General features: G+C 36.1%; 1 protein-coding gene and 1 non-coding gene across 5 annotated transcripts in view; both read right to left on the bottom strand.

Moving 5' to 3' along the window:
- LOC138694835 (uncharacterized) overlaps positions 1-24943 on the bottom strand; it is a 540942-nt gene extending 515999 nt beyond the window's left edge. For all 4 annotated transcript variants that reach the window (XM_069818950.1, XM_069818948.1, XM_069818947.1 and 1 more), the window contains exon 1: positions 24512-24943. In XM_069818950.1, coding sequence (XP_069675051.1) covers positions 24512-24791 — 280 coding nt within the window. In that variant the 5' untranslated portion in view covers positions 24792-24943. The remainder of the gene's footprint in view (positions 1-24511) is intronic.
- Positions 21689-21760, bottom strand: TRNAY-GUA (transfer RNA tyrosine (anticodon GUA)). The gene has a single exon. It is a non-coding gene; the product is annotated as a tRNA-Tyr (tRNA).
- Positions 24944-25244: the final 301 nt, after the last annotated feature.

Below are 25244 nucleotides of genomic sequence, written 5' to 3'. Positions count from 1 at the left end.
TTAGAACGTGAAAAACAATCTCTTTGTAGCCAAATAGCAATAGTAAAGGAAGCTCAAGTGAACATACATTCTGCTTTGGGCGAAACTGGGAAAAAAAAGGTAAAAATTAGTGGGACAACGTATTAAATAAGAATGTAGGATTTTCATTGTTGGAAAAAGTATCAAGAGTGATATCGGGGGAAAGTGTAAATGTTCCAGTAAGTATTGATGTTTCTATTGTACCTAATTTAAAATTTGCGCCTCTCACATCAGTTTCGGTTGAAAGAAGTTTTTCTGCTTTCAAAATGATTCTCAGTGACAAAAGGCAAAGGTTAACTGTGGAGAATTTAGAAAAAATTCTGGTGGTGTACTGTGCAGATAATTATAATAAAGTCTGAGCATGGAACTGAATTTCAATAACTTAAAATGAGTAATCTTGATATCAATAATCATTATTTCATTAGTTTCAATATATTAAATTTGTGCAGCTCTGTTTATAAATATAATATAGTATTCTTTTTTAATGTTTAACATACTTTTTTGTGCGTATTTTAGTGTATAACTAAAAATTTCAGTGAAAGAAATAAGTATGATACCTTGATGTGCCTAAAATGCCTATTTTCATTAAAATAGAGCCTAATTTTACAAATTTTGAGCTTATTTTAGGCGCCTAAAACTGCAATTTTTAGTGCCTAAAAATCCGATGTCTAGTTATTACTTACTTCATTGCTTTTACCTGGGTATACATAGTTTTCTTACGGCAATGTTAAATGTGTGTGTCTATAAACACACACACACTCACACTCTATATACTTTAATTATCTATGTTATTTTTAGTTTCAGATATTTATTTTTTTAACTTTTAATTGGCTGTCATATTTCTATTTAAGTGAGGGAGGATACAATGGTGGATTATTGTGAAGAGGTGTTGTTTGGGCTTCATGCATTGCTGGTGTTGAATACGACTTCAACCAACCAATCTAAACTTTCCCAATGTATGGCTTCCAGTCATCCAAAGCGAACTTGCTTCGAACTTGGAACAAACATATAACAGTACTACACCCCTTTTCCTTCGGTTTTCGGTTATTTGATTCCTGTATTCACCACTAGGTAGAAGCACTGATAGAGTGTCGTTTACATAATTCCCACACTTCTGCATTGTTCTGTACAATTTTAATTGTTGTTACACTTCAACATTTTACTTCCCTGGTACTCTCTATATCTGTTAAATATTATTTATCTTATTGTTCAGTTTATTCCCATATTACTGCTTTGGAACCCCCTACTAATCTTGGTTCTCTGTCTACATTACCCAGAGCTCTGCTGGCAGTCCTTGAGCAGTGAAGTGGAATTTTCATTTGCAATGACCCAGACGAACATGATACTGTTATCATCCTTTTTTTTTTTCTTTTTGTTCACCTGAAGACGAAAATAGAGCAAACCTTCGAATCATCACCAGTATTGGAAATAGTTCAAACTGATATAGATTTATAGATTTAACTGTTGTTGAACTCAAAGAATACGCTGTTCGTTTATACAGGATGTTTCCGGGCTAGTGTTACAAACTTTCAGGGGTGATGAGGAAGCGCACATGTATCAATTTGAGATAAGGAACCCTGGTTCGGAAATGAGTGAGTCGAAAGTTAGAAGCAAAAATAGTTGTGTGGAAATGAAATAATTTTATTCCTCTGTACACCTTATTTATGTGTATTTACCTGTACATCTTACATACAGTATACTGTATTCATCTGACGTTGTTTACGTTGTCTACTACAGTATTCCATTCAGTGCGCTGTCTGAGGGGTGGGGACAGGAAACTACACTAAAGCAATGCAGAGAGCATAATGTGTAACGGACATGGTCGGTCCTGATATGCACGTCTGTAGACAGCAGTGTATGTGTACAAGCTGCAGTGTCCAGTCGATCAGTCCTAGTGAAATGGAGGAGCGGAATATGCAGACCTGATTTTCGAATACGGATGAGCCAATGGGAACAGCAGACAAACTCACAGATTGTAGCGGGGCAAGTACCCACATAGGAGATATCCGGCCCATACCATCTTTCCACGACTGTTCCAAAGGTTAAGGGAAGGAGGGCACGTGGTGCGAAATTACAATTCCATTTCCACATAACTATTTTTGCTTATAACTTTCGACTCAGTCATTTCCGGACCAGAGTTCCTTATCTCAAATTGATACATGTGTCCTTCCCCATCATTCCTGAAAGTTTGTAACACCAGCCCGGAAACATCCTGTATATAAGGTTGTAGAGTCAAGGATGCTTCGAGTTTTCGATTACAACCTGAACTTCTACACCATATTAATCCACTTAATAACTAGGCACATCAGCAGGTAGATAATAGTTTCCTTAGAAATAAATTCACAAAACGGAAGACGCAGTGAATTAGACCCTAGATCATATATGTAACAGATAAGTCGGCCTTATAGGCTTTGACGTTAACAACTTTTATCAGGTTTACTACGCTGCCATCTAGTTGTTACATAAGGAGTCACGTCATAATTCCCATTTGAATTGCATTAGCGACTGTACTGCCATCTCGTGTTCGTTTACGGCGGATGGGTGGCGATCCTGACGGTTGTTCTCTTCAAAGTGTTGCCGATTTTAACATAGCGATGAGTTATCTGTTACATATATGATCTAGGATTAGACAAAAATAATTTTAATAGCTTTTTATTTTTAAAATTTAAAATAAATGTTTCCAAAAGAACTGAAGTGAAACAATTAAAACTCTATACTTTTATGAATGAAATAGTATTTTAATTGCCACATTAATCTTATACAGTGAGAAAGTTTAAACTGTTTCAAAACTGTCCTGACTTTTGAATTGCCTTGTACAATTTCTTTCGAAGCTTGGAATAGGTTTCTTTGTTGCGATGTTTTCTACCTGTAGTAACATGTAGAAAGCAAAAGCACGAGCCCACTTCAATCAGAAAAATTGAAGAATTCTGGGGGAAACCTAATAGTAATTGGCAGCACACATACGAAGGACTTGTGAGATAAAAGAAGAAAGAAAACAACTGCGAAAGGGTTTCAAAATGAACGCTCTCCAATATACTTAGCGGAAGTGGCAAACACTATAAACATGGTAGGCTTCCAGTTTGGTGGATTAGTTGAGAGAGGAGGCTTCATTTGTTAGACGGACCGTGAAAACAAACCGCAACAACAGACCTCGGACAATAGAGAACTTGCCATTGTTTATTGCGAAGCAAGATAACACGGCACTGGTTGTGTCATACATATTATTACATCTCCTATTTTCGTAATAGTAGTTATTAGGACTAGCCTCTATTATTAGTCCGTGCACACTTGTGGTATTTCGCTTCTAATGAAAAGGTATATTAGTCAGGGTTCATAGACATTGCATACCAACATGGTATTCTAGGTTTCCTGGTTAATTTAGGTTAGCTTAGATTAGGTAGGTTTGGTTGTGTTTGGTTAGGTTAGGTTAGGTTAGGTTAGGTTAATATTGTCATTGATGGATTAGGAAGCAATTATGTATTATTCAGAAGAGGTGCAGCTTTTTTTTTAAACAATTTATAGATCTATCAGCGTATTTATCACTATACAGAGCACTTCTAAAAATATGAATACAATATATGACACTGAATTGAGGGCAGCCTAGATGAAAATTGTTCATTGTTGGTGATATACGAATCAACGACATCTGTATTTATCTATTTGTAACGATCCAAATTAGCAAGATGTCCTCTTTATCCCCTCTGTTCAACTAACTATGGAGGTAGTTTCAATCTTCGAAATATATTTATTTCTTACATACCTTTACGGCTATTTCTTCCAACTAGGTTAGTTGAAATTAGTTTTGTTTACTTTTCAATAGACTAGATTAAATTAGATTATATTTGTTTTGATTTGATGAGATTAGTTTGAACTGGATTTGATTAGAGTAGACTGGATTAGATTTGATTGGATTATTCTGAACTATATATGATTAGATTAGACTGGACTAAATTTTATTAGATAGCATTGAACTAGATTTTATTAGGATAGACTGACTAGATTTTATTAGATTGGACTGAATTAGATTGGATTAGATTAGTCTGGACTATATTTTATGAAATTTGACTCGCCTAGAATTTAGATTAGATTGAACTGTATTAGATGCAAAGTCCAAGTGGAAGTCGGAAAATAGCGAAGATTGAAGAATGTTTGTTTTATTGAAAAACCTGCCTTTGGCCATAAAACTCTGTATGAATGAATGAATGAATGAATATTAGATTATATTGGACTAGACTAGATTTTATTAGATTATACTGAACAGTATTAGATTGAATTATACTGGACTATATTATATTAAATTATACTGGACAAGATTTAAATAGATTAACATAGACTAGATTACATTAGACTGAGCTAGATTTTATTAGATTAGATTAGATTAGATTAGATTAGATTAGATTAGATTAGATTAGATTAGATTAGTCTGGACTTGATTAGAGTAGACTAGATTAGATTCGATTTGACTAGATTGTATTAGACTATTATTTTTTCTGTTTGTATCAATCAATATATTTTTATTATTATTGCAAGCAAAAATTACATACATTAAGAAAGATTTTACAATGCTATTGTAATACTCATATATGAATATTCTTCAAAATTCGAAATTGGTTACCGATCTGATATTCAAATACATATTACAAATTCTTGTATAAATACAATTGTAACTGAGTCACACCCGAAAAAGCAAGATGCTTGAGGTCGGGTGGGAACAATAATGAAAACTGGATAGAAGAAAAAAAAAATAATAAAAAAATTAATAATGACTACAATTAGGCTAGGTAGTCTAGATTCGGTTAGATTAAACTTGAGTAGATTATATTATACCGAACTATATTAGATTAGGTTTGACTAGATTAGATTCGATTAGATTAAACTGGACTAGGTTATATAATGTATACACTTTTACTTTCCACGCTCGCGGATGTAAAGCGGAAGCAGCAATGCTCAGCTGCACACACGCGAACGTAGAAAGATAAAATGTATGCACTGTATTAGACTATATTAGGTGGGACTAGATTGCATTGGAGCGTAGAGAAGTTTCACTCTGTCTGACAATCATATAGGTTTAAATGCTGTTGGAATGAGCATGCTCTGATGTCATACCAATACAATGAGCCTTTCCGATGAGAAATAAAATCCATGTCTGGCCACTACTCAGTATCATCTCGTTGTTCTGACTCCTCCTGTGGTAGAGATTACTTCATTTGTGAAAATTATATTAGAACAAGTGGCTTGTGCAGCAAATGCTGCAAACGAACTTCGTTAGACGTTCAAATAAACATTTTTCAGATTTATTTTCAATGAAGAATACACGGACATTTTGAAGTTATATTTTGCTTCCATAATAATGAAACATACTCCCTCTGAATTATTTTTTATGCCAGATACTTTTTCTTGAACTTATACACCTTCAGTTTTTGAGTTTGAACGAAAAAACGCAAGTAACAATGTCAGGACGATCAGTGGGTTTTTTATGTGGGAGTAAAGGAATAGCTATTTCAGGTCATTGTGGATTGTAGGTGAAAGTTAAAAAAAAAAACTCAGGCTTGTTATGCTTTCGAACAATAGACATAGCATCTTGGTATAGCTGCTGCATGTTTCGTGAACTACCTTGAAATTTGTAGAGGGTAAAATAGTTTTATCCTGCTAAGAGATCTTGCTGAAATGATCGGGAGACTACAAAATCTTGTAGGCCTCTTATGTTATCAGTAAGTAATACCTTTTGGTCTTTCCATCTAATTTTTGCGCTCTCTGAGCCAATACTGAAGAGAATATCTCCACCACACCGTCATTAAATATATGAAAAAGATCCAATCCCACTTGATTAATAACTATAAAAATATTTGATTTTTAATAACAATATTATTATCTTGGGCAAGTTTTATAGTTTTCAGTAACATATATTGTATGTATACTATATAGCCGCCACTCAGTAAATTATAGAAATGAAGATTTAATTTAAGATATTCTCTACATCTACTTTCATACCCCAAAACGTTTCACTTTCATATCATCAATAGGTCTATAGCATTAATATGTATAATTAATGAAAAATAGTCGCATCAAGGGATTAACTATAATAATATTTCATTTCTAATGGTAATAATGTCATCAAACCACCTCAAGTTTTGTAGTTTTTAATATCCAATACACAGCTGTAATCAGAAAATTATACACCACAGAATCAGACCTGTAAATAATTTTAATAACTCTACAAGTTTTTAATAACCAATTAAATTTGAGCTCTAAATATGTCAGCAATCTTGAAGATCATGGCCTTCGTGTAATATTGTTTACTGTTGTGTGTGTTTTGTTTTATTCTGAAGGTCTCATAACTGACGACAGATGGATTTTGGAAAATAGGAAAATGATATAGGAAAATTGACATTTCACTGAAAATTACAATTTTTCTTAAAAACTTTGGGTTCCAAGCTTCAAAATGAGGGGTCATTAATTAAAATCCATTCAGCCGTTTTTCCGTAATTTCCATTACCAGTTCGAATTATATATATAGATGATGGTATAACGAATGGCAGTTCTCCAATACTTCCTTTTCTGCCACAATTTAGCTTGCATTAATCGTTAATTTAACTGGGTATTCGATGTTGAAGGTCGTTTTCTATTCGTCCAGCTTACTGTGAAGCTTCTTTGACACACTGTAAGTGTTTTACCCTTCACTCTGATGCACAGAATATTAAGATAATATTATTTACAGTATACATTTGCAAACACAGGAGCCAGCATGGTATTTTGTGTGCTGTGACTGCCTTGAAACAGTTTGTGTGCAGTGGTAACCACAAGGGATGACCGATATTGCTGGCGATCAATTTGGGTTCACTAATTTCACAGGCCACATGCTTTGTTACGCAACTGCATTCTCTCTGCATGGCCATGTCATTTGAGCCGGGACGATGCTAATCTCCCCCAGAGGCTGCTGTATTTCGTTGGCGTCAGGAAGTGCGACCTGGTTTATCATCCCATAAGGAGCCTAATGTGCTGCACAACCCAAATGTGACAACAGTTTATAGCTGCCTGCTGTTCCACGCCATATACTGTCAATCTGCCTACTCGTGAATTCTAATAATTTCTCGTACAGTTGGACTCCGTTCATATGGCAGAGTAAATTCCACATCTGTGCCAAAAAGGAAAATAGTCTTCATACGTTCTCACTGTGTGAAGTATATACTGAGTGATTCAGCTAAAGCGTGCAAAAATTAAACAGGAAAAAGAGGATGTTCTACTGAACATTTTGAGACAGGGAACTTGGGGTCTGCAAAGACAGATTAAGGCGATGCAGGTTCGTTGTTACAGCAGTATTGTAAACTATTGTCGGACCATAGGATCTATGCCCCTTCAGCGCTGTCGTCGTTCTTGGAAAAGTTAACACCTGTACTCACTCCATTCCACCCGCTTTCCTCCCACCACGTCAAACAGCAGGCCACGAACCTTGCCGAATAGGGATGTTGCCAAACTTCCGTCAAACGGTGTCATAAATAACTGGTCCTCCATGCTACAATATCATTTCTTTCAATCAAAGTACATCTTGTATTTCTGCATTTTTTAAACCTAAATCTCACGTCTTCGAATCACTTTCCGTAGTGTTTCTCCAACCTTGTAAATTATTGCTTCTCTCGCAACCTTCAGTAATTTCTTCAACGTCGGAACTTCTTTCTGCACGGTATAAAATTCTTGTATCTTTCTTCTTAAAATACATCGGTTCATATCATCTACAAGAATTAAAGGTTCCCTTGGTCTGTTCTTCTCTGGTGATTCTAGCTTTTCATCTCCTGCACAGACTTCCTCTCTCGTGATTTTCTTTATTAGGCGCTCTGACCTGCCTATAGAAATTACATAACATGTTGTATTAGTATTAGTTAAGTAAGTAAATTAATACGTTATCAATTGAAATAAAATAAGCCTCACCTGTGATCGCAGCTGCTCTTTTCGTTGCCTTATTTATAGGAAAGAGATCTTGACCTGTTTGTTTCTCTTCATCGCAAAATGCTATTACGTATTTGCTTAATAATATTTCTTTCGCCAATCCTTGCTACAGTATTAATGTTGAATTGACAACACTGAACTGCAAGTGCAAATAAACTGTCCCGCAAGAAGGCTCAAAATTGTGAGTAGTGGGGGAGAGAAAGGGAGAGAGTTAGAAAAGGGAGAGATAGGAATCCAGGGAGAGAAATGAATTACCGAGGCTGAGAAGGAATTAGAGTTCAGTTCGCATATCTTACGGGGGCACAGATCCGATGGTCCGACTATACAACACCATCTCATTGGGCTGTATTTTCTAGCTTTCCATCTCAAGGGCACAGTTACAAATGTGTCTGCAATTCTTGCAAAGCGTTTTGTCTGAGTTGTTGTAGGATGTATCCTTTGCTGTCTGTAACAAGAGCACGGCGGAGCACCACCTCATTTCAGTGTAGATGTCCGCAAACATCCGGATGATACATTTCCTAGTCGCTGGATTGGAAGGGGAGGCTCTATTCTAAACCTGCGAGATCACCTGCTATAAGGATATCTAAAATCACTTGTTTACAAGAACTCGTTAAACACGGATGTAGAATTAGTTTCCAGAATTGTAGCCGCCTGTGATGTGATTAAAAACACGCCAGAGATATTTGAAAGGGTGCGGCAGAATCTCGTACGACGATGTCATGCTTTTATTGTGGTTAGCGACCGTCATTCTGGGGAAATGTTGTGAGATAAAAAAAAATGGTACGTTGTCAACTCAGGTTTATAAATGACATGAAAATAATTTTAAAATGTAAATAATAAGTATAAATGTAAACAATAAATGTAAATAATATGGAAAAAGTAAGCGATGTTTAAGTTCGTTTCTTCTAAATCTGGCTTCGCAAACCACAAGTTGCCTGTTTCAAAATTTTCGGTAGAGCATCAGCTCATCCGTTTAATGCTGTCTCTCCAATAACAAAACAAAACAAATTGAAATATGGATTTCTATCCCCATTTCATTCAAACATTCATCTCTTAAATTTCAACCAATCAGGGGCATAAAGGGCAACGCAAAATTATCGTACAATAATAATAATAATAATAACAATAATAATAATAATAATAATAATAATAATAATTAATAATAATAATAATAATAATATTTTCCTGTTCAATCAGTAGTAACCAATATTACAGCCATAACTGTAACGGTATGAGTATGAATATCTCGTTTCATTGTTTTATTTTGTTTTTGTTTTGTTTTCTTTTCTTTTCTTTTCTTTTCTTTTCTCTTTTTCTTTTCTTTTCTCTTTTCCTTTTCCCTTTCCTTTTCCTTTTCCTTTTCCTTTTGTTTTGTTTTGTTTTGTTTTTGTTTTTGGAGAGACACATTATGACCCAGAACTGCAATCATTGCTGATATTGTGTGATAACTTCCTACAAGCCGCATCTCCAACTCGCACCAGCTGACTACGCTGAGTTTCTGTGTGTATCCGGTTTGCGAGCTGTCCCTAGATCTGCCACTTTCTCTAGCCGGCGTTCGCCAAGTGTTATGTAATGGATATCGGACGCAATTATGTTGATACCTAAAGGCTGGTTCACAATAAACCGGGAACGAGAACCAGAATGAAAACGAGAAGCAGAGGACGTGAATATGAACATTTTTGATTCACAATAAACCGAGAACGTAGACAACTATGCATATCGATATGCATGTCAATAACGATATGTAAAGTCGATATTACGCATTCTGATGTTATTTGTGTATAATTGACCAATGGCGTTCTCTCATAAGTACAAGGCAGCCAACATAAACACAGGTTAACCAACTTCGAAATTTCAACTGAAACATTTCATTAGGTACGGTACTATAAATATGCCCATGCATCTTTATCATCACACACTATTTTAAGTCTACCATAATGTAAAATAATTAGAGAAGAAACATTTGTAATAGAACAAAAATGAACACAACAGTAGTTATTGAATTGAAGCATGAATACGTAGTGTGTAATACAACCAATACAGTAATAAAATATGATTCACTTACGATCGGTGTTCAAAGATGCAGCTATTGAAAGCCACGTATTCTCCTTAATTTTCTCATCTTTATACGAGGCGCGCCGCTTATCGTAAACGTGAGGATTTTCCTCAACACTCAATATTAGAATCTCATCAAATAAAACTTGCTCCATGATGCACAGCACAGAACAAAATAATGCATAGGTTATGTCACGGTCTTCTTGCTACAAAATATAAGACGAAAAAATAGCTTTTAGATGGCAATAGAATGAATCTAGTGGGCTGTGATAGGAAACGTGAACGCCAAAGTTGAAATTTGGCCAACTCTCCGTTCCCGATCCCGGGCTCCGGCAAGCTTTTCGTTAATTGTGAATGCTCACATTTAAATGTACACATTTTAACAATTTTACCGTTTTCGTTTTCGTTCCGATTCTCGTTTCCGGTTTATTGTGAACCAGCCTTAATATAGGAAACGGGAGAACACCGAGAAAAATCCCTTGTTCGCCAAAAGTGTCACTGCGAATTGTTGAATAAAATATACAAGTCCTGACTTTCTCTCGAACCTGGATCGCTTACATGTTAAACTGATAGTCAAGATCAAGCACATACTGGAGGAAGTTGTTCCCAACATATTTTATACCGGAAAAATCTTTTTGCCTATCTGTTCATGTGTTCTCTTGAAATTATAGAACGGATTTTATTCATTCTCGATATCTACGAAAATGAATTCAACCTACAATGATGCATATAACTTTACTGAAATTAATGAAACTTCATTAACTGCGTTGGTTAGGCCCATTGACCTGTTTCCATATCACGAAGTTTGATTTGTTCCTTCCCTTGTCGCTGTGGGAGGGCTCAGTATCCAGTGAACCAGATATCCGGACAGGAAAGCTGAATGTAAGTTCAGTTAACTGGAAGGAACGAGATGAGGGGAAGCCAAGATCTGCCCATGGACGTGACTCAAGCCCTTGGAAAAGCCAACATATCTAGGAGAAGAGTAGTCGCAAATAAAAAATCTGGCCCTCCTGTTTGGGGCTGTGCATCAAACTGGTTTCCTCCCACATAAAACATATAGTCTAAAGGCTCATTCACAATGAAAATTAAACATAACGTAAGCGTTAACTTAAGAATGTTGAAATCAAGAAGTCATACCATCATTCACGATGGGGACATAAACATAACAGCAAACATACTTGGTAACCATGGAAACATAACAACGACGCCATTTCCTCATATTCTGTCGTATACTTCAGCGCTCCACGATTGTGTTCTGTTTGCAAATCACGTAAGCATAAGCATGAAAGTTTGGAGTTTGCCTGGCCGCAAACTTCTGTGTTTATGTTACGGTTATGGGTCTTAACTCAGCAGCTTCACAAAAAATAGTCAGACACGCTGATATCGACCAGGACTGGTAAAAGTCTATTTGCAACCGATTTGCCCTACCCTACTCTGTTTTATTTACACTTCATACACAATCACGTTTACTACCGTACTCGGCACATCATTCATGCTTAATTTTTTTTTTTTTTTTTTTTTTTTTTAATTTTTCGTTTATCCATATAATTTTGTCTATGGTGATTCAATAAAAACGTGCAAAAATTAAACAAGAAATAGGGGATGCTTTCCTGAATATTATGAGACAGGGAACTTGGAGTTTTCGATTTATTTGGACTTATTATTTACATTTTAAAACTATTTTCATATCAATTAAAAATCTGAATTAACAATGTGCTGTGATTAAGTCTTCTTCGAATGATATGAAATGGTCTGTCGTTGACTCACGTGGCGTTTTACAATGTAACAAAGCAAATACGATAAACAGAACGAACTTGTGGGCGTCAGGTCAACAAGCAAAACATGATGGATTGTCTACATGTAAATAATATGTGTAAATAATAAATGGAAAAATAAATTTAAATTATAAATGTAAATATAAAATACCGGTGACTGTCATTTCGAAGACCTGTTCAGAACTCAGATTAGTAAATTATATTAAAATATTTTTAAAGTGTAAATTAATAAGTTTAAATAAATCTATACTAATAATAAATCTGTCGCCGAAATTTTTCTGGTAATTTTCGATTTTCCAAAAATAATTGGTCCTAACATATATAATTAACCACCCTGAAGCCGAAAATCGCTTTTTTGAAATTTTTGTTTGTATGTCTGTGTGGATATTTGTTACCTTTTCACGCGATAATGGCTGAACCGATTTATATGAAAATTGGAATATAAATTAAGTTTGTTGTAACTTAGATTTTAGGCTATATGGCATTCAAAATACTTTATTTAAAAGGGGAGTTATAAGGGGGCCTGAATTAAATAAATTGAAATTCTCGCTTATTTTTTATTTTTGTAAAACATGTTACATAACAAAAGTTTCTTTAAAAATGATTTCCGATAAGTTTTATTCTTTAAACAATTTTGTAGGACTGATATTTAATGAGATAAATGAGTTTTAAAATTAAAATAACGCCATCTAAGACGGTGCAATGAAATAAAAACAAATGACTTCGTCTATAAGGGGCCTTGGACAACAACAATCGAAAGCTATTAAACTTAGCCTACAGAGAATGTTTCTGTGTTTGTATGAAGTAATATCGGAAGCTAAATTAACCGATTTGTATAAGTAATTATTATTTCACCATTGGAAAGTGTAGTTTCTCTAGATGGACTAATGCCATAACGTTACTACAGTAACTTCTGAGTAAATCGAGGACAGGGAATATTAAAATAGCTTCTTATGCACAGAAAATTTGATAGGCTATTTTGTACATTCGTTTTCTGTATTTCTTAAAATAATGTTTATGTACACACTCATTTTAATTTCAGAGAATTATTGAGTAGGAAGAAAAAACACATTTATTCATTCCATGGCAATGGTACATAGGAGATCGTGAATTCTTACATTTTCGAAAGAAAGAAATATAATTACATATCACTGTTTATGCTGTATCACTTTTTAAGTTATTTGAAGGGTTCAGAACCATAGTGGGCCAAGCGCCATTTACTGAAGACATAGAAAACAATGGTTAAAATTAAGTTATTGCCATAATTCAATGGAAACATATAGCAAGTAATATAAAGTTTACACATTAAAACTAAATGATATGTCAATCTTCATTAAACTATGGTTGCATGTAATAACAATTAAGAAACATGTTAAAGGAATTGTCATTGCACCAAATGAGTGGTCTCTGGACCAAAATGATCGCATTTTAATTATTTGGATGCAATTTAAATTAAGTAACATATTAAACGATTTATCCTTCTTTCAAGCACGAATGTTCCCTGGATCAAATGTCCTATTTTAATTATGTAATTACTTTATATTTATTTCTAACGGGTGCAGCGGAGCGCACGGGAACGGCTAGTTTAAGTAAACCTAATATGGAAGATAGTAGTATCGCAGCGATAGACATATTTAAACTCTTTCCCCTTAATCTGACATCACAGACCCCAAGTTTCCTACCCTATAATATCATATAGATAGAGCATCCTCTTAATTCCTGTTTAATTTTATACACTTTTATTGAATCAACCTGTATATTATTTGTTCAGAAAGAGAAAAAGATGTGAATTTCCTTCCACTATAAGACTCTGTTAGGGTATTTACCAAATAAGAAATATGGGAATCAAGCTATAACGACTTTCGAAATTTCTGTTAATAGCAAAATAATATTTGAAGCTGTTATAATATCGTCCGTGGCGCAACAGCCCGTGAAGGGCCAAGGTCAACAGCCGATTGCTAGCTTCATGTCTATGTGTCTCAGTAGAGGTGAACGATCATCCAATCACAACGGGTAACGTGTGGTCAACACGATGATCCCTCCAGCCATTATAGCTGATTTTCGTAACTGGATTTCGTTACCTATCACAGCTCCCCAAATTCATCACGATACTTGGTGGTACCGGTCCCATACACTGACCGAAATTTCATGAGAAAGTTCCTTCTCCATGAAGACTCGAACCAGCAGTTCGTAACGCGAATTCAAGAACGATACCTTAGCCAGGGACGTCAAAGCGCCTGCACTACGTGCTCTCAAGAACCCACCCAACATTTCCTTAAAAGCGATGATTGTACTTTATCTTGGTAAAAAGTGAAACTTGTTGGATTTGTATTGAACACGCAGTGCAGGCGCTTTGACATCCTTATCTTGGACCACTGCGCTATGACTACCAATATAGTTATTTTGTGTGGATTGCTGCAAATCTAATTAGTAATTACACAGATCTACTTAAAAAACCGTTGCGTGACATCTCATGGAGGGCAAGGCCTACAAGTCGACATGCCTCAGCAGATGTGAACGATCATCCAACTAGTACGAGGATAACGTGATGATACCCTCAGCCGTTTAAGCTGGCTATTCGCTTTAGGTCTCCATATTCATCCGATGCTTGGTGAGCAACAGCCTCATGCTGTGGCCGAAATTCCATAAGAAATGAACTATAATAATTTTATTGGGCCACCTGTGCTTATCTTCTTAAATAATTTTTTATAACATTAACGTTTTCGATACTACTTATGTATCATCATCAGATGTTAGTGCATTGTGTTGACAATATGTAATGAAAACCTAGCCTCATGGTGTTTTATGAATTTACTATTTGGTTTCATATTACTTATCGTAATGTCTAAGCCTTGTTAGAGTTAACATAGTGGTAGTCCGTTGTGATTTCTTAACCTAGGTCAGTGTTTCTGGTTGTTCACAATAAAATACAATGCGATGTAAAATACAATAAGATACAGTTTAAACAATTTAAAAACACTATATAAAATATAACATGTAAAGTTCTATGTGAGCTTGTTGGAATGGCTGTGTTGGTCAATCGTTTATGCCGTTAAATAGGGCGGTTTCTGCTGGTCCTAATTCAAAATCATTGTCTGGAAAACGGAATTAGGACCAGCAGAAACCGCCCTATTTAACGGCATAAACGATTGACCAACTCAGCCATTCCAACAAGCTCACATAGAACTTTACATGTTATATTTTATATAGTGTTTTTAAATTGTTTAAACTGTATCTTATTATATTTTACATCGCATTGTATTTTATTGTGAACTAGAAACACTGACCTAGGCTAAGAAATCACAACGGACAACCACTATGCTAACTCTAACAAGGCTTAGACATTACGATAAGTAATATGAAACCAAATAGTAAATTCATAAAACACCATGAGGCTAGGTTTTCATTACATATTGTCAACACAATGCACTAACATCTGATTATGATACATAAGTAGTATCGAAAACGTTAATGTTATAAAAAACTATTTAAGGAGATAAGCACAGGTGGCCCAATAAAATTGTTATAGTTCATAATAGCAGCTTATCGGCACACAACAAAATGAAAGTCCATAAGAAATGTTTCTTCCACCACGAAGACTCGAATCAATTATCATTACGTAATAATAGTCCAAGACATGATTCCTTAAACCATGCAGATATGACGCGGGAGATATATTTAAAAACCACCGGCGTAGTTCAGTCGACTAAGGTGCTTGCCTGCCGATGCGGAGTTGCGCTCGGGCACGGGTTCGATTCCCGCTTGGGCTGATTACCTCGTTGGGTTTTTCCCGAGGTTTTCCCCAACTGTAAGGCAAATGTCAGGTAATCTATGGCGAATCCTCGGCTTCAACTCGCCAAGTATCATCTCGCTATCACCAATTCCGTCGACGCTAAATAATCAAGTAAAAAAGAACTACTTAAAGCGTATAATTTATAAAATAGCACAGATATTTTACCCTTTGGTACTGGGAATAGAATGTCCTTTATGCTCAGTAGGGAAAAATAAAAGTTATATTTTGATTCAGACGCACAATAAAATTAACAATATTGTGATCTAGATAACATTAATTATATTATTTGACCAAATAATTTAAATGCTTGTGTATTTTATAAATTCCAGAATGAAATTTTGAACGTTAATTTTAATATCATTACATTGTTTTCAATTACCTACCTACATATGAAGTCAACCTTGTCGATCGTCATCAAAAGTCTATTTCTATAGAGTCTATAGATTGTCTCTGCTTTGAAATGCAATATCTCCGCTCGATGTGCGACAGCACTTTCATTTATTACATTGTAAATGTTTGCCTTTGTTTTACGTGTAATTTTTCGACATCACAACAGACTGTTCGATTTCGATATCGCTGACCTTTCCTTGTTTATTCCTTCCTGTATTTCTGCTCACGACTTCCATTTTCCTATAAAGTATACCGGTGTATAATCACATAAATGTTTTATTCTAAAAAAATATCTCTGTAAATATGGCGGGACAAGCTTCCGATGTGTTGGTGTACTTCGCCTCGTTCATTTGAATTAGATTACAAATAGTGCTGCGCTTTCTGATGCGATGGTAGAACATTACATAACTCTCATCGCTAAAAGCTACAACGCAGTAACTGACACGAAGTGAGAATTCATTACTTTCGAAGGGTAAACGCATAGCTCGGCACAGAACCCCTTAGGCGTTATACACAAACAGTAGCACCTATGTCAGAGATATTGCCGCATGAGAACGGGGCTACGCTCTCATATTGTACGGATGGCGATATCCATGTTTCAATCTTTCTATCTTGTGTGCATGTAAGAAAACTCAAGCTAAATAAATCTATGATTTTCTTTAACATACAAAATTAATTCTAGAATATACATCAGCTTCTTGTCTATGCGGATGACGTGAATATTCTAGGAGAAAATCCACAAACGATTAGGGAAAACGCGGAAATTGTAGTTGAAGCAAATAAAGCGATAGGGTTGGAAGTAAATCCCGAAAAGACTAAGTATATGATTATGTCTCGTGATCAGAATATTGTACGAAATGGAAATATAAAAATTGGAGATTTATCTTTCGAAGAGGTGGAAAAATTCAAATATCTTGGAGCAACAGTAACAAATATAAATGACAATCGGGAAGAAATTAAACGCAGAATAAATATGGGGAATGCGTATTATTATTCGGTTGAGAAGCTTTTGTCATCTAGTCTTCTGTCAAAAAATCTGAAAGTTAGAATTTATAAAACAGTTATATTACCGGCTGTTCTGTATGGTTGTGAAACTTGGACTCTCACTTTGAGAGAGGAACAGAGATTAAGGGTGTTTGAGAATAAGGTTCTTAGGAAAATATTTGGGGCTAAGAGGGATGAAATTACAGGAGAATGGAGAAAGTTACACAACGGAGAGCTTCACGCATTGTGTTCTTCACCTGGCATAATTAGGAACATTAAATCCAGACGTTTGAGATGGGCAGGACATGTAGCACGTATGGGCGCATCCAGAAATGCATATATAGTGTTAGTTGGGAGGCCGAAGGGAAAAAGACCTTTGGGGAGGCCGAGACGTAGGTGAGAAGATAATATTAAAATGGATTTGAGGGAGGTGGGATATGATGGTAGAGACTGGATTAAACTTGCTCAGGATAGGGACGAATGGCGGGCTTATGTGAGGGCGGCAATGAACCTCCGGGTTCCTTAAAAGCCAGTAAGTAAGTAACAGTCATGATTTTGTTTTTCACAAATAATGGTTTACAATGTCCATAGCAACGGCTATACCATGTGGCAACGGCTATACCATGTTGAAAATACGGGTTCTTATCTGATCACCGAAGTCAAGCAACATTGGGCGTGGTCAGTACTTGGGAACACCACGTGCCGTTGGCGAAATTTATTTGTTAGGCGTTATTATAGAATAGTTTTTATTTATAGTCCTAGGTTTATTGCATCTGTTTATTTATAGTTAGAAATAAATTTAGGTTTATTTTTTTTCTTTTATTGCTGTAATTATTGTATAATTGTATTGGTATTATTATATATTATATCACTGCCACCGGGTGTATACCAAATTGTAGTGTTAATAAATACATACATACATAAATTATAAGTTGCATTTGACATAATTTTTATGGCTCTTTTTGTAGTATTTTTACATAGGTATATTTGGTGAAAGAATGAAAAGCCTTAAAACCAAAGAATATATTTTAGGAAACAATTGCTGTAGCCTATGGGCTGGTGGGTCTGATTCTCTTGAGCGCGGGCCTGCATGTTGGAGCAGTAATAACCTTCTCCAACAGCAGCACCTTCTTCAACTACTACCACAATTAACAGAGAAGTATTAAAATAATGAAATCTACCTGATAAATCTGAAACGTTTCTGTTCTTCCAATCTCTTTTTGACTCTTCCATGATCTCGACAGTCATTAGATGTATAATAAGAAGCCATTTTGATGTCTCACAACTTGATATACAAATTAATGATGTGGTGTATGGTCTGATGGTAATGTAGGTGACTCTTTCGTTGTCTGTAGACTTATCAGAGACGGAATAATTTCTGTTCAGCTTTTGACGGTGTTCTGAAAATTCATGTTACAGTAGTAATGTAATATCCTAGCAACGAGCTTCAGTTCCGGCAAGGGATTATTCCAACGATACACATTCTATTATTTTCATAGTCATTGTAATGAGCTATTCTTGTGCTGTTCGATTGGTATAACATTCAAATGTAGTCGAGCATTCTACTATTACCTACATTTTACGAATGCCAACAAATGAATTATGAAAAATATGTCGGTGCAAACAAAAAATTAAGTAGATAATATTGGTTCACGTGACCTGTAAGCTGTATTCAAAGTAAAGCAATGAAATCCACTGAAACAATACAGAGAATTACAGGTAGTACCGAAAAATAATATCTTCTTCTTCTTCTTCTTCTTCTTCTTCAGGCTCTACAACTCTCAGGTGAAAGTTTTGAACTTCTCAACAACTGTCTTCCATTCCTTACGGCTTCCAACTATCTTTGTCCAGTTTTCCACCTTCATCAATTTCAAATCATTCAGGACATCATCCTCCCACCTATTTTTTGGTCTACCCTGCTTTCTGTTAACTATTGGTTTCCATTTGTATATTTGTTTGACCAGTCTAATATTCTCCATTCTATTTATATGACCAAACCATCCTAATCTTAGCGATTTTATATGATTTATTATGTTCCTATTCTTTATCAGCTCATTCAGTTCACTGTTATATTTAATTCTCCATGTACCATAATTCATTTTAGTTGGACCAAAAATTTTTCTTAGTATTCCTCTTTCAAAAATTAGTAGTATGTGTTTTATGGAGTTTTTAAGGACCCATGTCTCGCTGGCATAAGTTACTACAGGTCTTATTGTAGTACGGTATAGCTTAAATTTGGACTGTTTAGATATCAATTTACTTCTAAATAACTGTAGGTTGGCATGGTATGCTTTGTTTCCCATTACAATTCTTTCTCTTATTTCCTCCTCAATGGTGTTGTTGTTGTTATTAACAGTTGTACCAAGATATTTGAAACTTGGAGCTTGTTGAATCATTATATCATTTATTTTAAAATCTCCTAAAGTTTCTCTTTTTGTGCTACATTTTAAGAATTTTGTTTTCTTCTCATTAATTACCAATCCAAATTTCATTACCTGTTCTTTTAAATTGTTAAATGTTTCTATCAAAGCCGGTTTTGTGAAAAATAATACTGTTAGGGTCAATTTCCTGAAGTCAGAATATACCACCTGGCCAAATCCGCAAAGTATAGGAAGTGAAAATCGTGTTTGACGTTTTGAGAAACAATGTCAGTTTTTTTGCAATAATTTTTTTCCAAATGAACACGATTTCATAAGATCTGTTAAAGCCGTCTCTAACTACCAAGTAGAAGAGGAGGTCCGTGGTTTGTACACAAATGGATCTACATCATCGCTATCCCGACAAGATCAACAACTGGATTCATAATTGACCAAACTGTAAGGATGGAAACATACAAAAATCAACCTTGTGAGGTACATACTATAAGGAAAAATGTCATCTATTGTCGATCGAAGTTATTGGATTACTCATTGGGACTAGAGGGACCATCACAAAAAGATTCGCGCATTTCTGTGAACAGTTTGGTCTAGGAAAAGCTGAAGTATCTCTGTCTACAGTGAAGGGATCTATAAAAATCCTAAGAAACCATCTCTACACTTTAATAGACATCTGCGATCACCTGATAACATGACAGACACTGGGAAGAATTGATGTTTCTACTGGTATTAATGATGATTTGTTTAATCGTTTTCATTTATATACAATTGTATTATTTTCTTTTCCATTTCCTACTCCATTGCTTTCTCTTTTCCATTATATTTGTTTATCTTTTATTTTTTAAACAATTTTATGGTAAGTTTTGTCTTGTAGACAGCCTCCACTTGGAGGAAGCTGAATAAATAAAGTTAATTAAAAATAAAATACAATCGAACAATGTTAATGAATATTACTATGATGTACCGAAGTACATATTATATTTCAGTGCAGAAATTCTGTATTACCATATGGTGAAGAATGGGTAGAACGGAGAAAAATTCTCTCCGGCACCGGGACTTGAACCTGGTTTTCAGCTCTACATGCTGACGTTTTATCCACTAAGCCACACCGGATTCAAATTCCGATGCCGGATTGAATCCTTCTCAGTTTAAGTTCTACTTCTCTCTTCCCCTTGGTGGCCTACCCTCATGTACTGTGTCACAGAATATGTGATAGTGGCACAATGTCCAACACTATGCACAGAGATGCACTCATTACGAGTGACTAAGTGGCCGGGGTCCGACGGTATAAGGCGACTTCTTGAATAATAAAGTGATTACTTACGCTTACCATATTACTATGATGCACCGAAGTACATATGATATTTCCGTGCAGGAATTCTGCATTACCATACGGTGAAGAATGGGTAGAACGGAGAGGATATTTCTCCGTTCTATCCTGTCTTCACCAAATGTTAATAAAGTCACATTTTTCAATATCTCGAGCGTTTTTCCCATCATTACTTCAGATAAATTAGAAATACTTATAAAAAGTAGTTTAAGAAAAATAAGATATGGGAAAACGTAGTTATGGCTTTATTTCTAAGAAAAGTTGGCATTTAAACAATTTGATATCGGAACGATGGTAAATTAAATACGATTGATTGTATTTCGATCATACTTGGGGTGGTACATTTTGCAAAACTGTGTTCATGCATTAAAAAAACCTCCAAACTTTTCAAAAAAAACAAGGTGGGGTATTCATATCAGTGCTCTTCAAAAACTATTTAAAAAGCTACTGGAAGATGCATTCGTACAATTTAATCGATTAGTAATTATAAACAGTACTAAATTTATACTTTATGTGTCAATTTTACACAGAAGGATAGTTCATATTCACAATATTTTCCACAACAATATCCCCCTTTTTTTATTTACCTTGGGGATTTAGTGAAGTGAATTTTAATGGCAGGCAGAGTAATTATCTCATGCCCCCATGTTTTAGATTGCTGCCAGTGCACTTCATTAGAACCAGGTACCCAGAGGGCCCAGACCGACCAGTCGATTGGTAACCTCACGTCCACATGTCGAAGCAGAGGTGGACGATCATTCAACCAGAATGGAGGTATCGTGTGGTTAACATGATGGCACGATGATTCTTCCAGCCGTTATAGCTGGGTTTCGTAACCGTATTACTCTATCGTAGCTCCTCAAGTTCATCAAGACACTGGATGGACACAAGTCCCATACACTGGCCGAAATTTCATGTGAAAATTTCTCCCCCATGAGGAATCGAACCAGCACACATTCCGAAAGACGAGTCCTAGACATGATGCCTTAGGTGATGAAGGATGGGTGGAGCGGAGAAAAATTCTCTCCGGCACCGGGACTTGAACCCGGGTCTTCAGCTCTACGTGCTGACGCTCTATCCACTGAGCCACACCGGATTCCCATTCCGATGCCGGATTGAATCCTCTCAGTTTAAGCTCCACCACCTCTTAGGTCCCTCTAATGGCCAACCCTCATACACTGCGTCACAGATGTGACAGTGGCACAATGTCCAACACATTAATGTGCAGAAGTGCACTCATTGCGAGTGACTGAGTGGCCGGGATCCGACGGAATGAGTGCCGTCTTAAATCACAAAGTGATTATTTTCGCATATCATATGTTATTACGATGCACCGAAGTACATATGATATTTCCATGCAGAAATTCTGCGTCATCATATGATGAAGGATGGCTCAGGGGATATAGCGTCAGCGCGTAGAACTGAAGACCCGGGTTCAAATTCCGGTGCAGGAGAGAATTTTTCTCCGCTCCACCCATCCTTCATCATATGATGACGCAGAATTTCTGCATGGAAATATCATATGTACTTCGGTACATCGTAATAATATGGATGCCTTAGACCACGACACCACAGCGCGGGACACAACAACATTAATATTTTTAATTAATGCCTATGCAGTAGAACCCCAATTATCCGTCACCCTACTAACCGATCGGCGGATTATCCGACTTTTTTTAGCCCTATTTTTCTACTCGTATAAGCACTTACCATTACACGATATGTCGTAGTAATGCTTTCGCACACTTCCGGCAACAGGAGCAGTTACTTGTGGGAGGGGGTGTTTTTTTTTTCCAACTTGTAAAATAATCACTATCTGCTTTCAAAGAAATGACCTCAGTAACTTTCACACAATTGCAAACCTGTGCATCATTTGGTCTTTGTCTTGCTGTTCGAGTGACCGTACTGTTTGACTTCTATGCGAAATGTCTTTCAAGTGTGTCGAAAGAAAATGTGTTGAGCTTAGTATCGAAACTGAGGGGTTTGGGAAAGTAGAATCGATAGCTCATATCGAATTACAATACGAGATTGGCGTTACAACTTACAACTGTGCCCTATTTATTATAAAACAAAGATTCTTCTTCTTCTTCTTCTGCTTCAAGCTGTAGGCTTTAAGCCCGTTGCGGCTCCTTTATTTCTTGGATCCATCTTTTTGCTGGTCTGCCGATACTTCTTTTTCCAGTGGGTACATAGCCAGCGATTATTTTCGGGGTTCTATCTTGGCTCATCCGTTGTACGTGTTCCCACCATTTCTGTTTATACTCATCTACAGTTTCTAACAGACTGTTAACTTTTAGATTGTTTCTTATTTCCTCATTCTTGATGTGATCCAGTCGAGTTACTCCTACTACACTTCGAAGAAATCGCATTTCAGCTGCCTGTAGTCGACTTCTATCTTTCTCTTTTAACGTCCAAGTTTCACTCGCATATAAGCCCGTTGGTATTGCCATAACTTTATATAGTTTAATCTGTGTATCTTTCCTAGTTTTATTACGGAGTGTTCTTCTAATGGTCCCACATATATTGTTAAACGGCTGGAAAGGCGGAGGGAGCACCCCTTCATGCAGGGTTAATATACATGATGGCCTGATTGGATACCATAAGGTAGCAGCCCTGCCACCAATCTAGCTCTGCGTGGTGCTGGTAACACCACCAGAGGACTCCAATTACTCGAAAGCTCCAAAGAAATAAAACAAAGATAAAATATATAAAGTACGAGAATGTAAATCTACAACACGATACCTCTACTCCTATCTCTCCGCAGACAGCCATCGCAAGAATTTTCTTGTCACTTAAAACCCGTCACTGGCAACCGAACTTAAATTAGTGAACTTCTGATCCACTAACTAGCATATTAAACATAAGAGCACGTAGAAAATTACAGAACTGTAGGCTTAAGTCTTAGGCCTATGTTTTTAATTTATGAAAATATATTATAGTAGGGATTATCCGATTTTTCGATTAACCGTTCAGTCTACCCACTTCATTACCACGGATAATAGAGTTTCTACTGTATTAACATTGAGTAATATTTAAAACAAAATATAAACGAATGAAAATTCTATTTATTTAATTTACTCTATTATGCAATGTTCCCTTTACATAGAGTACCTCTATTGTTGTTAGGTAAGATCTGAATTAATTCGCGGGTGCTCATGTAAAGGGGGTTAAGTCAAATTGTAAGGTACCGGTATGTAAACTTCTCTCCTTTGGTACTGAACAAAACCCCTTTGTCACAAAATATGGAGCACTGTAACTGCATCATGAATGGAAGAATGATTTAACCCCTTTAACACAAGACAGAAGTAATCGTAAAGTGTTCAAATCTTTACTTATCCCGCTTTAGCCAAAAAAACAATTTAACAAAAAAAAGGCCGCCCTAAATAAGGGTTCGAATATATCGGCCTACTAATCAATTCATAAAGAATAATCATTAAAACCAATTTTGTGACAATTTGAAAGGAAAAAGAAAACATTAAAATAAATGATACGAAAACATAGGAAATCATTTACAATAAAAGTTTGTTGGTGTACAAATGATTACTAATTATAGCTAAGGATGATTTTAACACATGAGATCCTTTACACGAGCATCCGCGAATTATTGCTTCTTTTGCTGTCTGTCACATATTCCCCCAGTATAGAATAAATCACCTCTCCCGGGGAAAAGGTATGAATTCAACTCTGCTTAGTCGTACTATATTTCAAGATTAATTATTAATTTCAATTATTAAAACATTGTAAAATGAGAAGGGTTTTCATTTTATCTCGCCCAAGTCGTCACTGACAAGATAAACAATTCTTACGATGAACATTACAACCAATAACTGTGTGGAGTGGAACTGACCTGTAGTATTGGTCTCCTCTTCGTCCTCATCGTTAATGGAAGCTTGGTCCTCATCGTCGCGGTAGTAGTCCTGGTCCGCGGTTTCACGGCGCTCTAGCAACAATGACTCGGAGCCTTCTGATTCTTCGAGTTGCAACAATGGCTGCACAACCACGGTACAATAACAACAACACATAAGTAAGAAGATGAGGAGTCGATTGAAGTTGTGGCGGCGGCGACGGCCGCGAGGTGGCGGGCCCGACGCATGTACCACCAGCTGGTGACACATCAGACAAGTCATCTCATCGTCGTCTTGTTTCGTCCAAGTGTGACGACTTTCTCAGCATTACCATCATGGCGCATCCTGAGCATCCACCCCTTCACACCGAGTCAGTTTATTACGTCAGTGTACGGCCGACACACCATGTTCGTCTTCACAGCTAATTTCCTGTGCTACATGATCATAATAAAAATAAATATAATGTTTCCAGGCATACGAGAAAAGCAGAGAGCGTAAAAGCTCTGCTCTTCACTTATAATACTGAATTTAGATTACTCTATATTAAATTTTTGCTACCTTGTTACTTGAAAATTCTGCGCTTTAATTTGTGTTGAAATATTTAAAATTTCATTAATAATCAAAACACCCTGCTGAAGTTTTAAAAACGTATAGTTTTCTCTCTTTATCTATGAGGGCGGGAGGGGAACATCCCTGTGCACCGCGACCTGAGGTCTATTGTGCGCCACTGGGATG

Source organism: Periplaneta americana, chromosome 2 (genome assembly GCF_040183065.1).
Source record: "Periplaneta americana isolate PAMFEO1 chromosome 2, P.americana_PAMFEO1_priV1, whole genome shotgun sequence".
In the NCBI taxonomy this organism is placed as follows: Eukaryota; Metazoa; Arthropoda; class Insecta; order Blattodea; family Blattidae; genus Periplaneta; species Periplaneta americana.
This window is presented reverse-complemented; position numbering and strand designations above follow the sequence as displayed.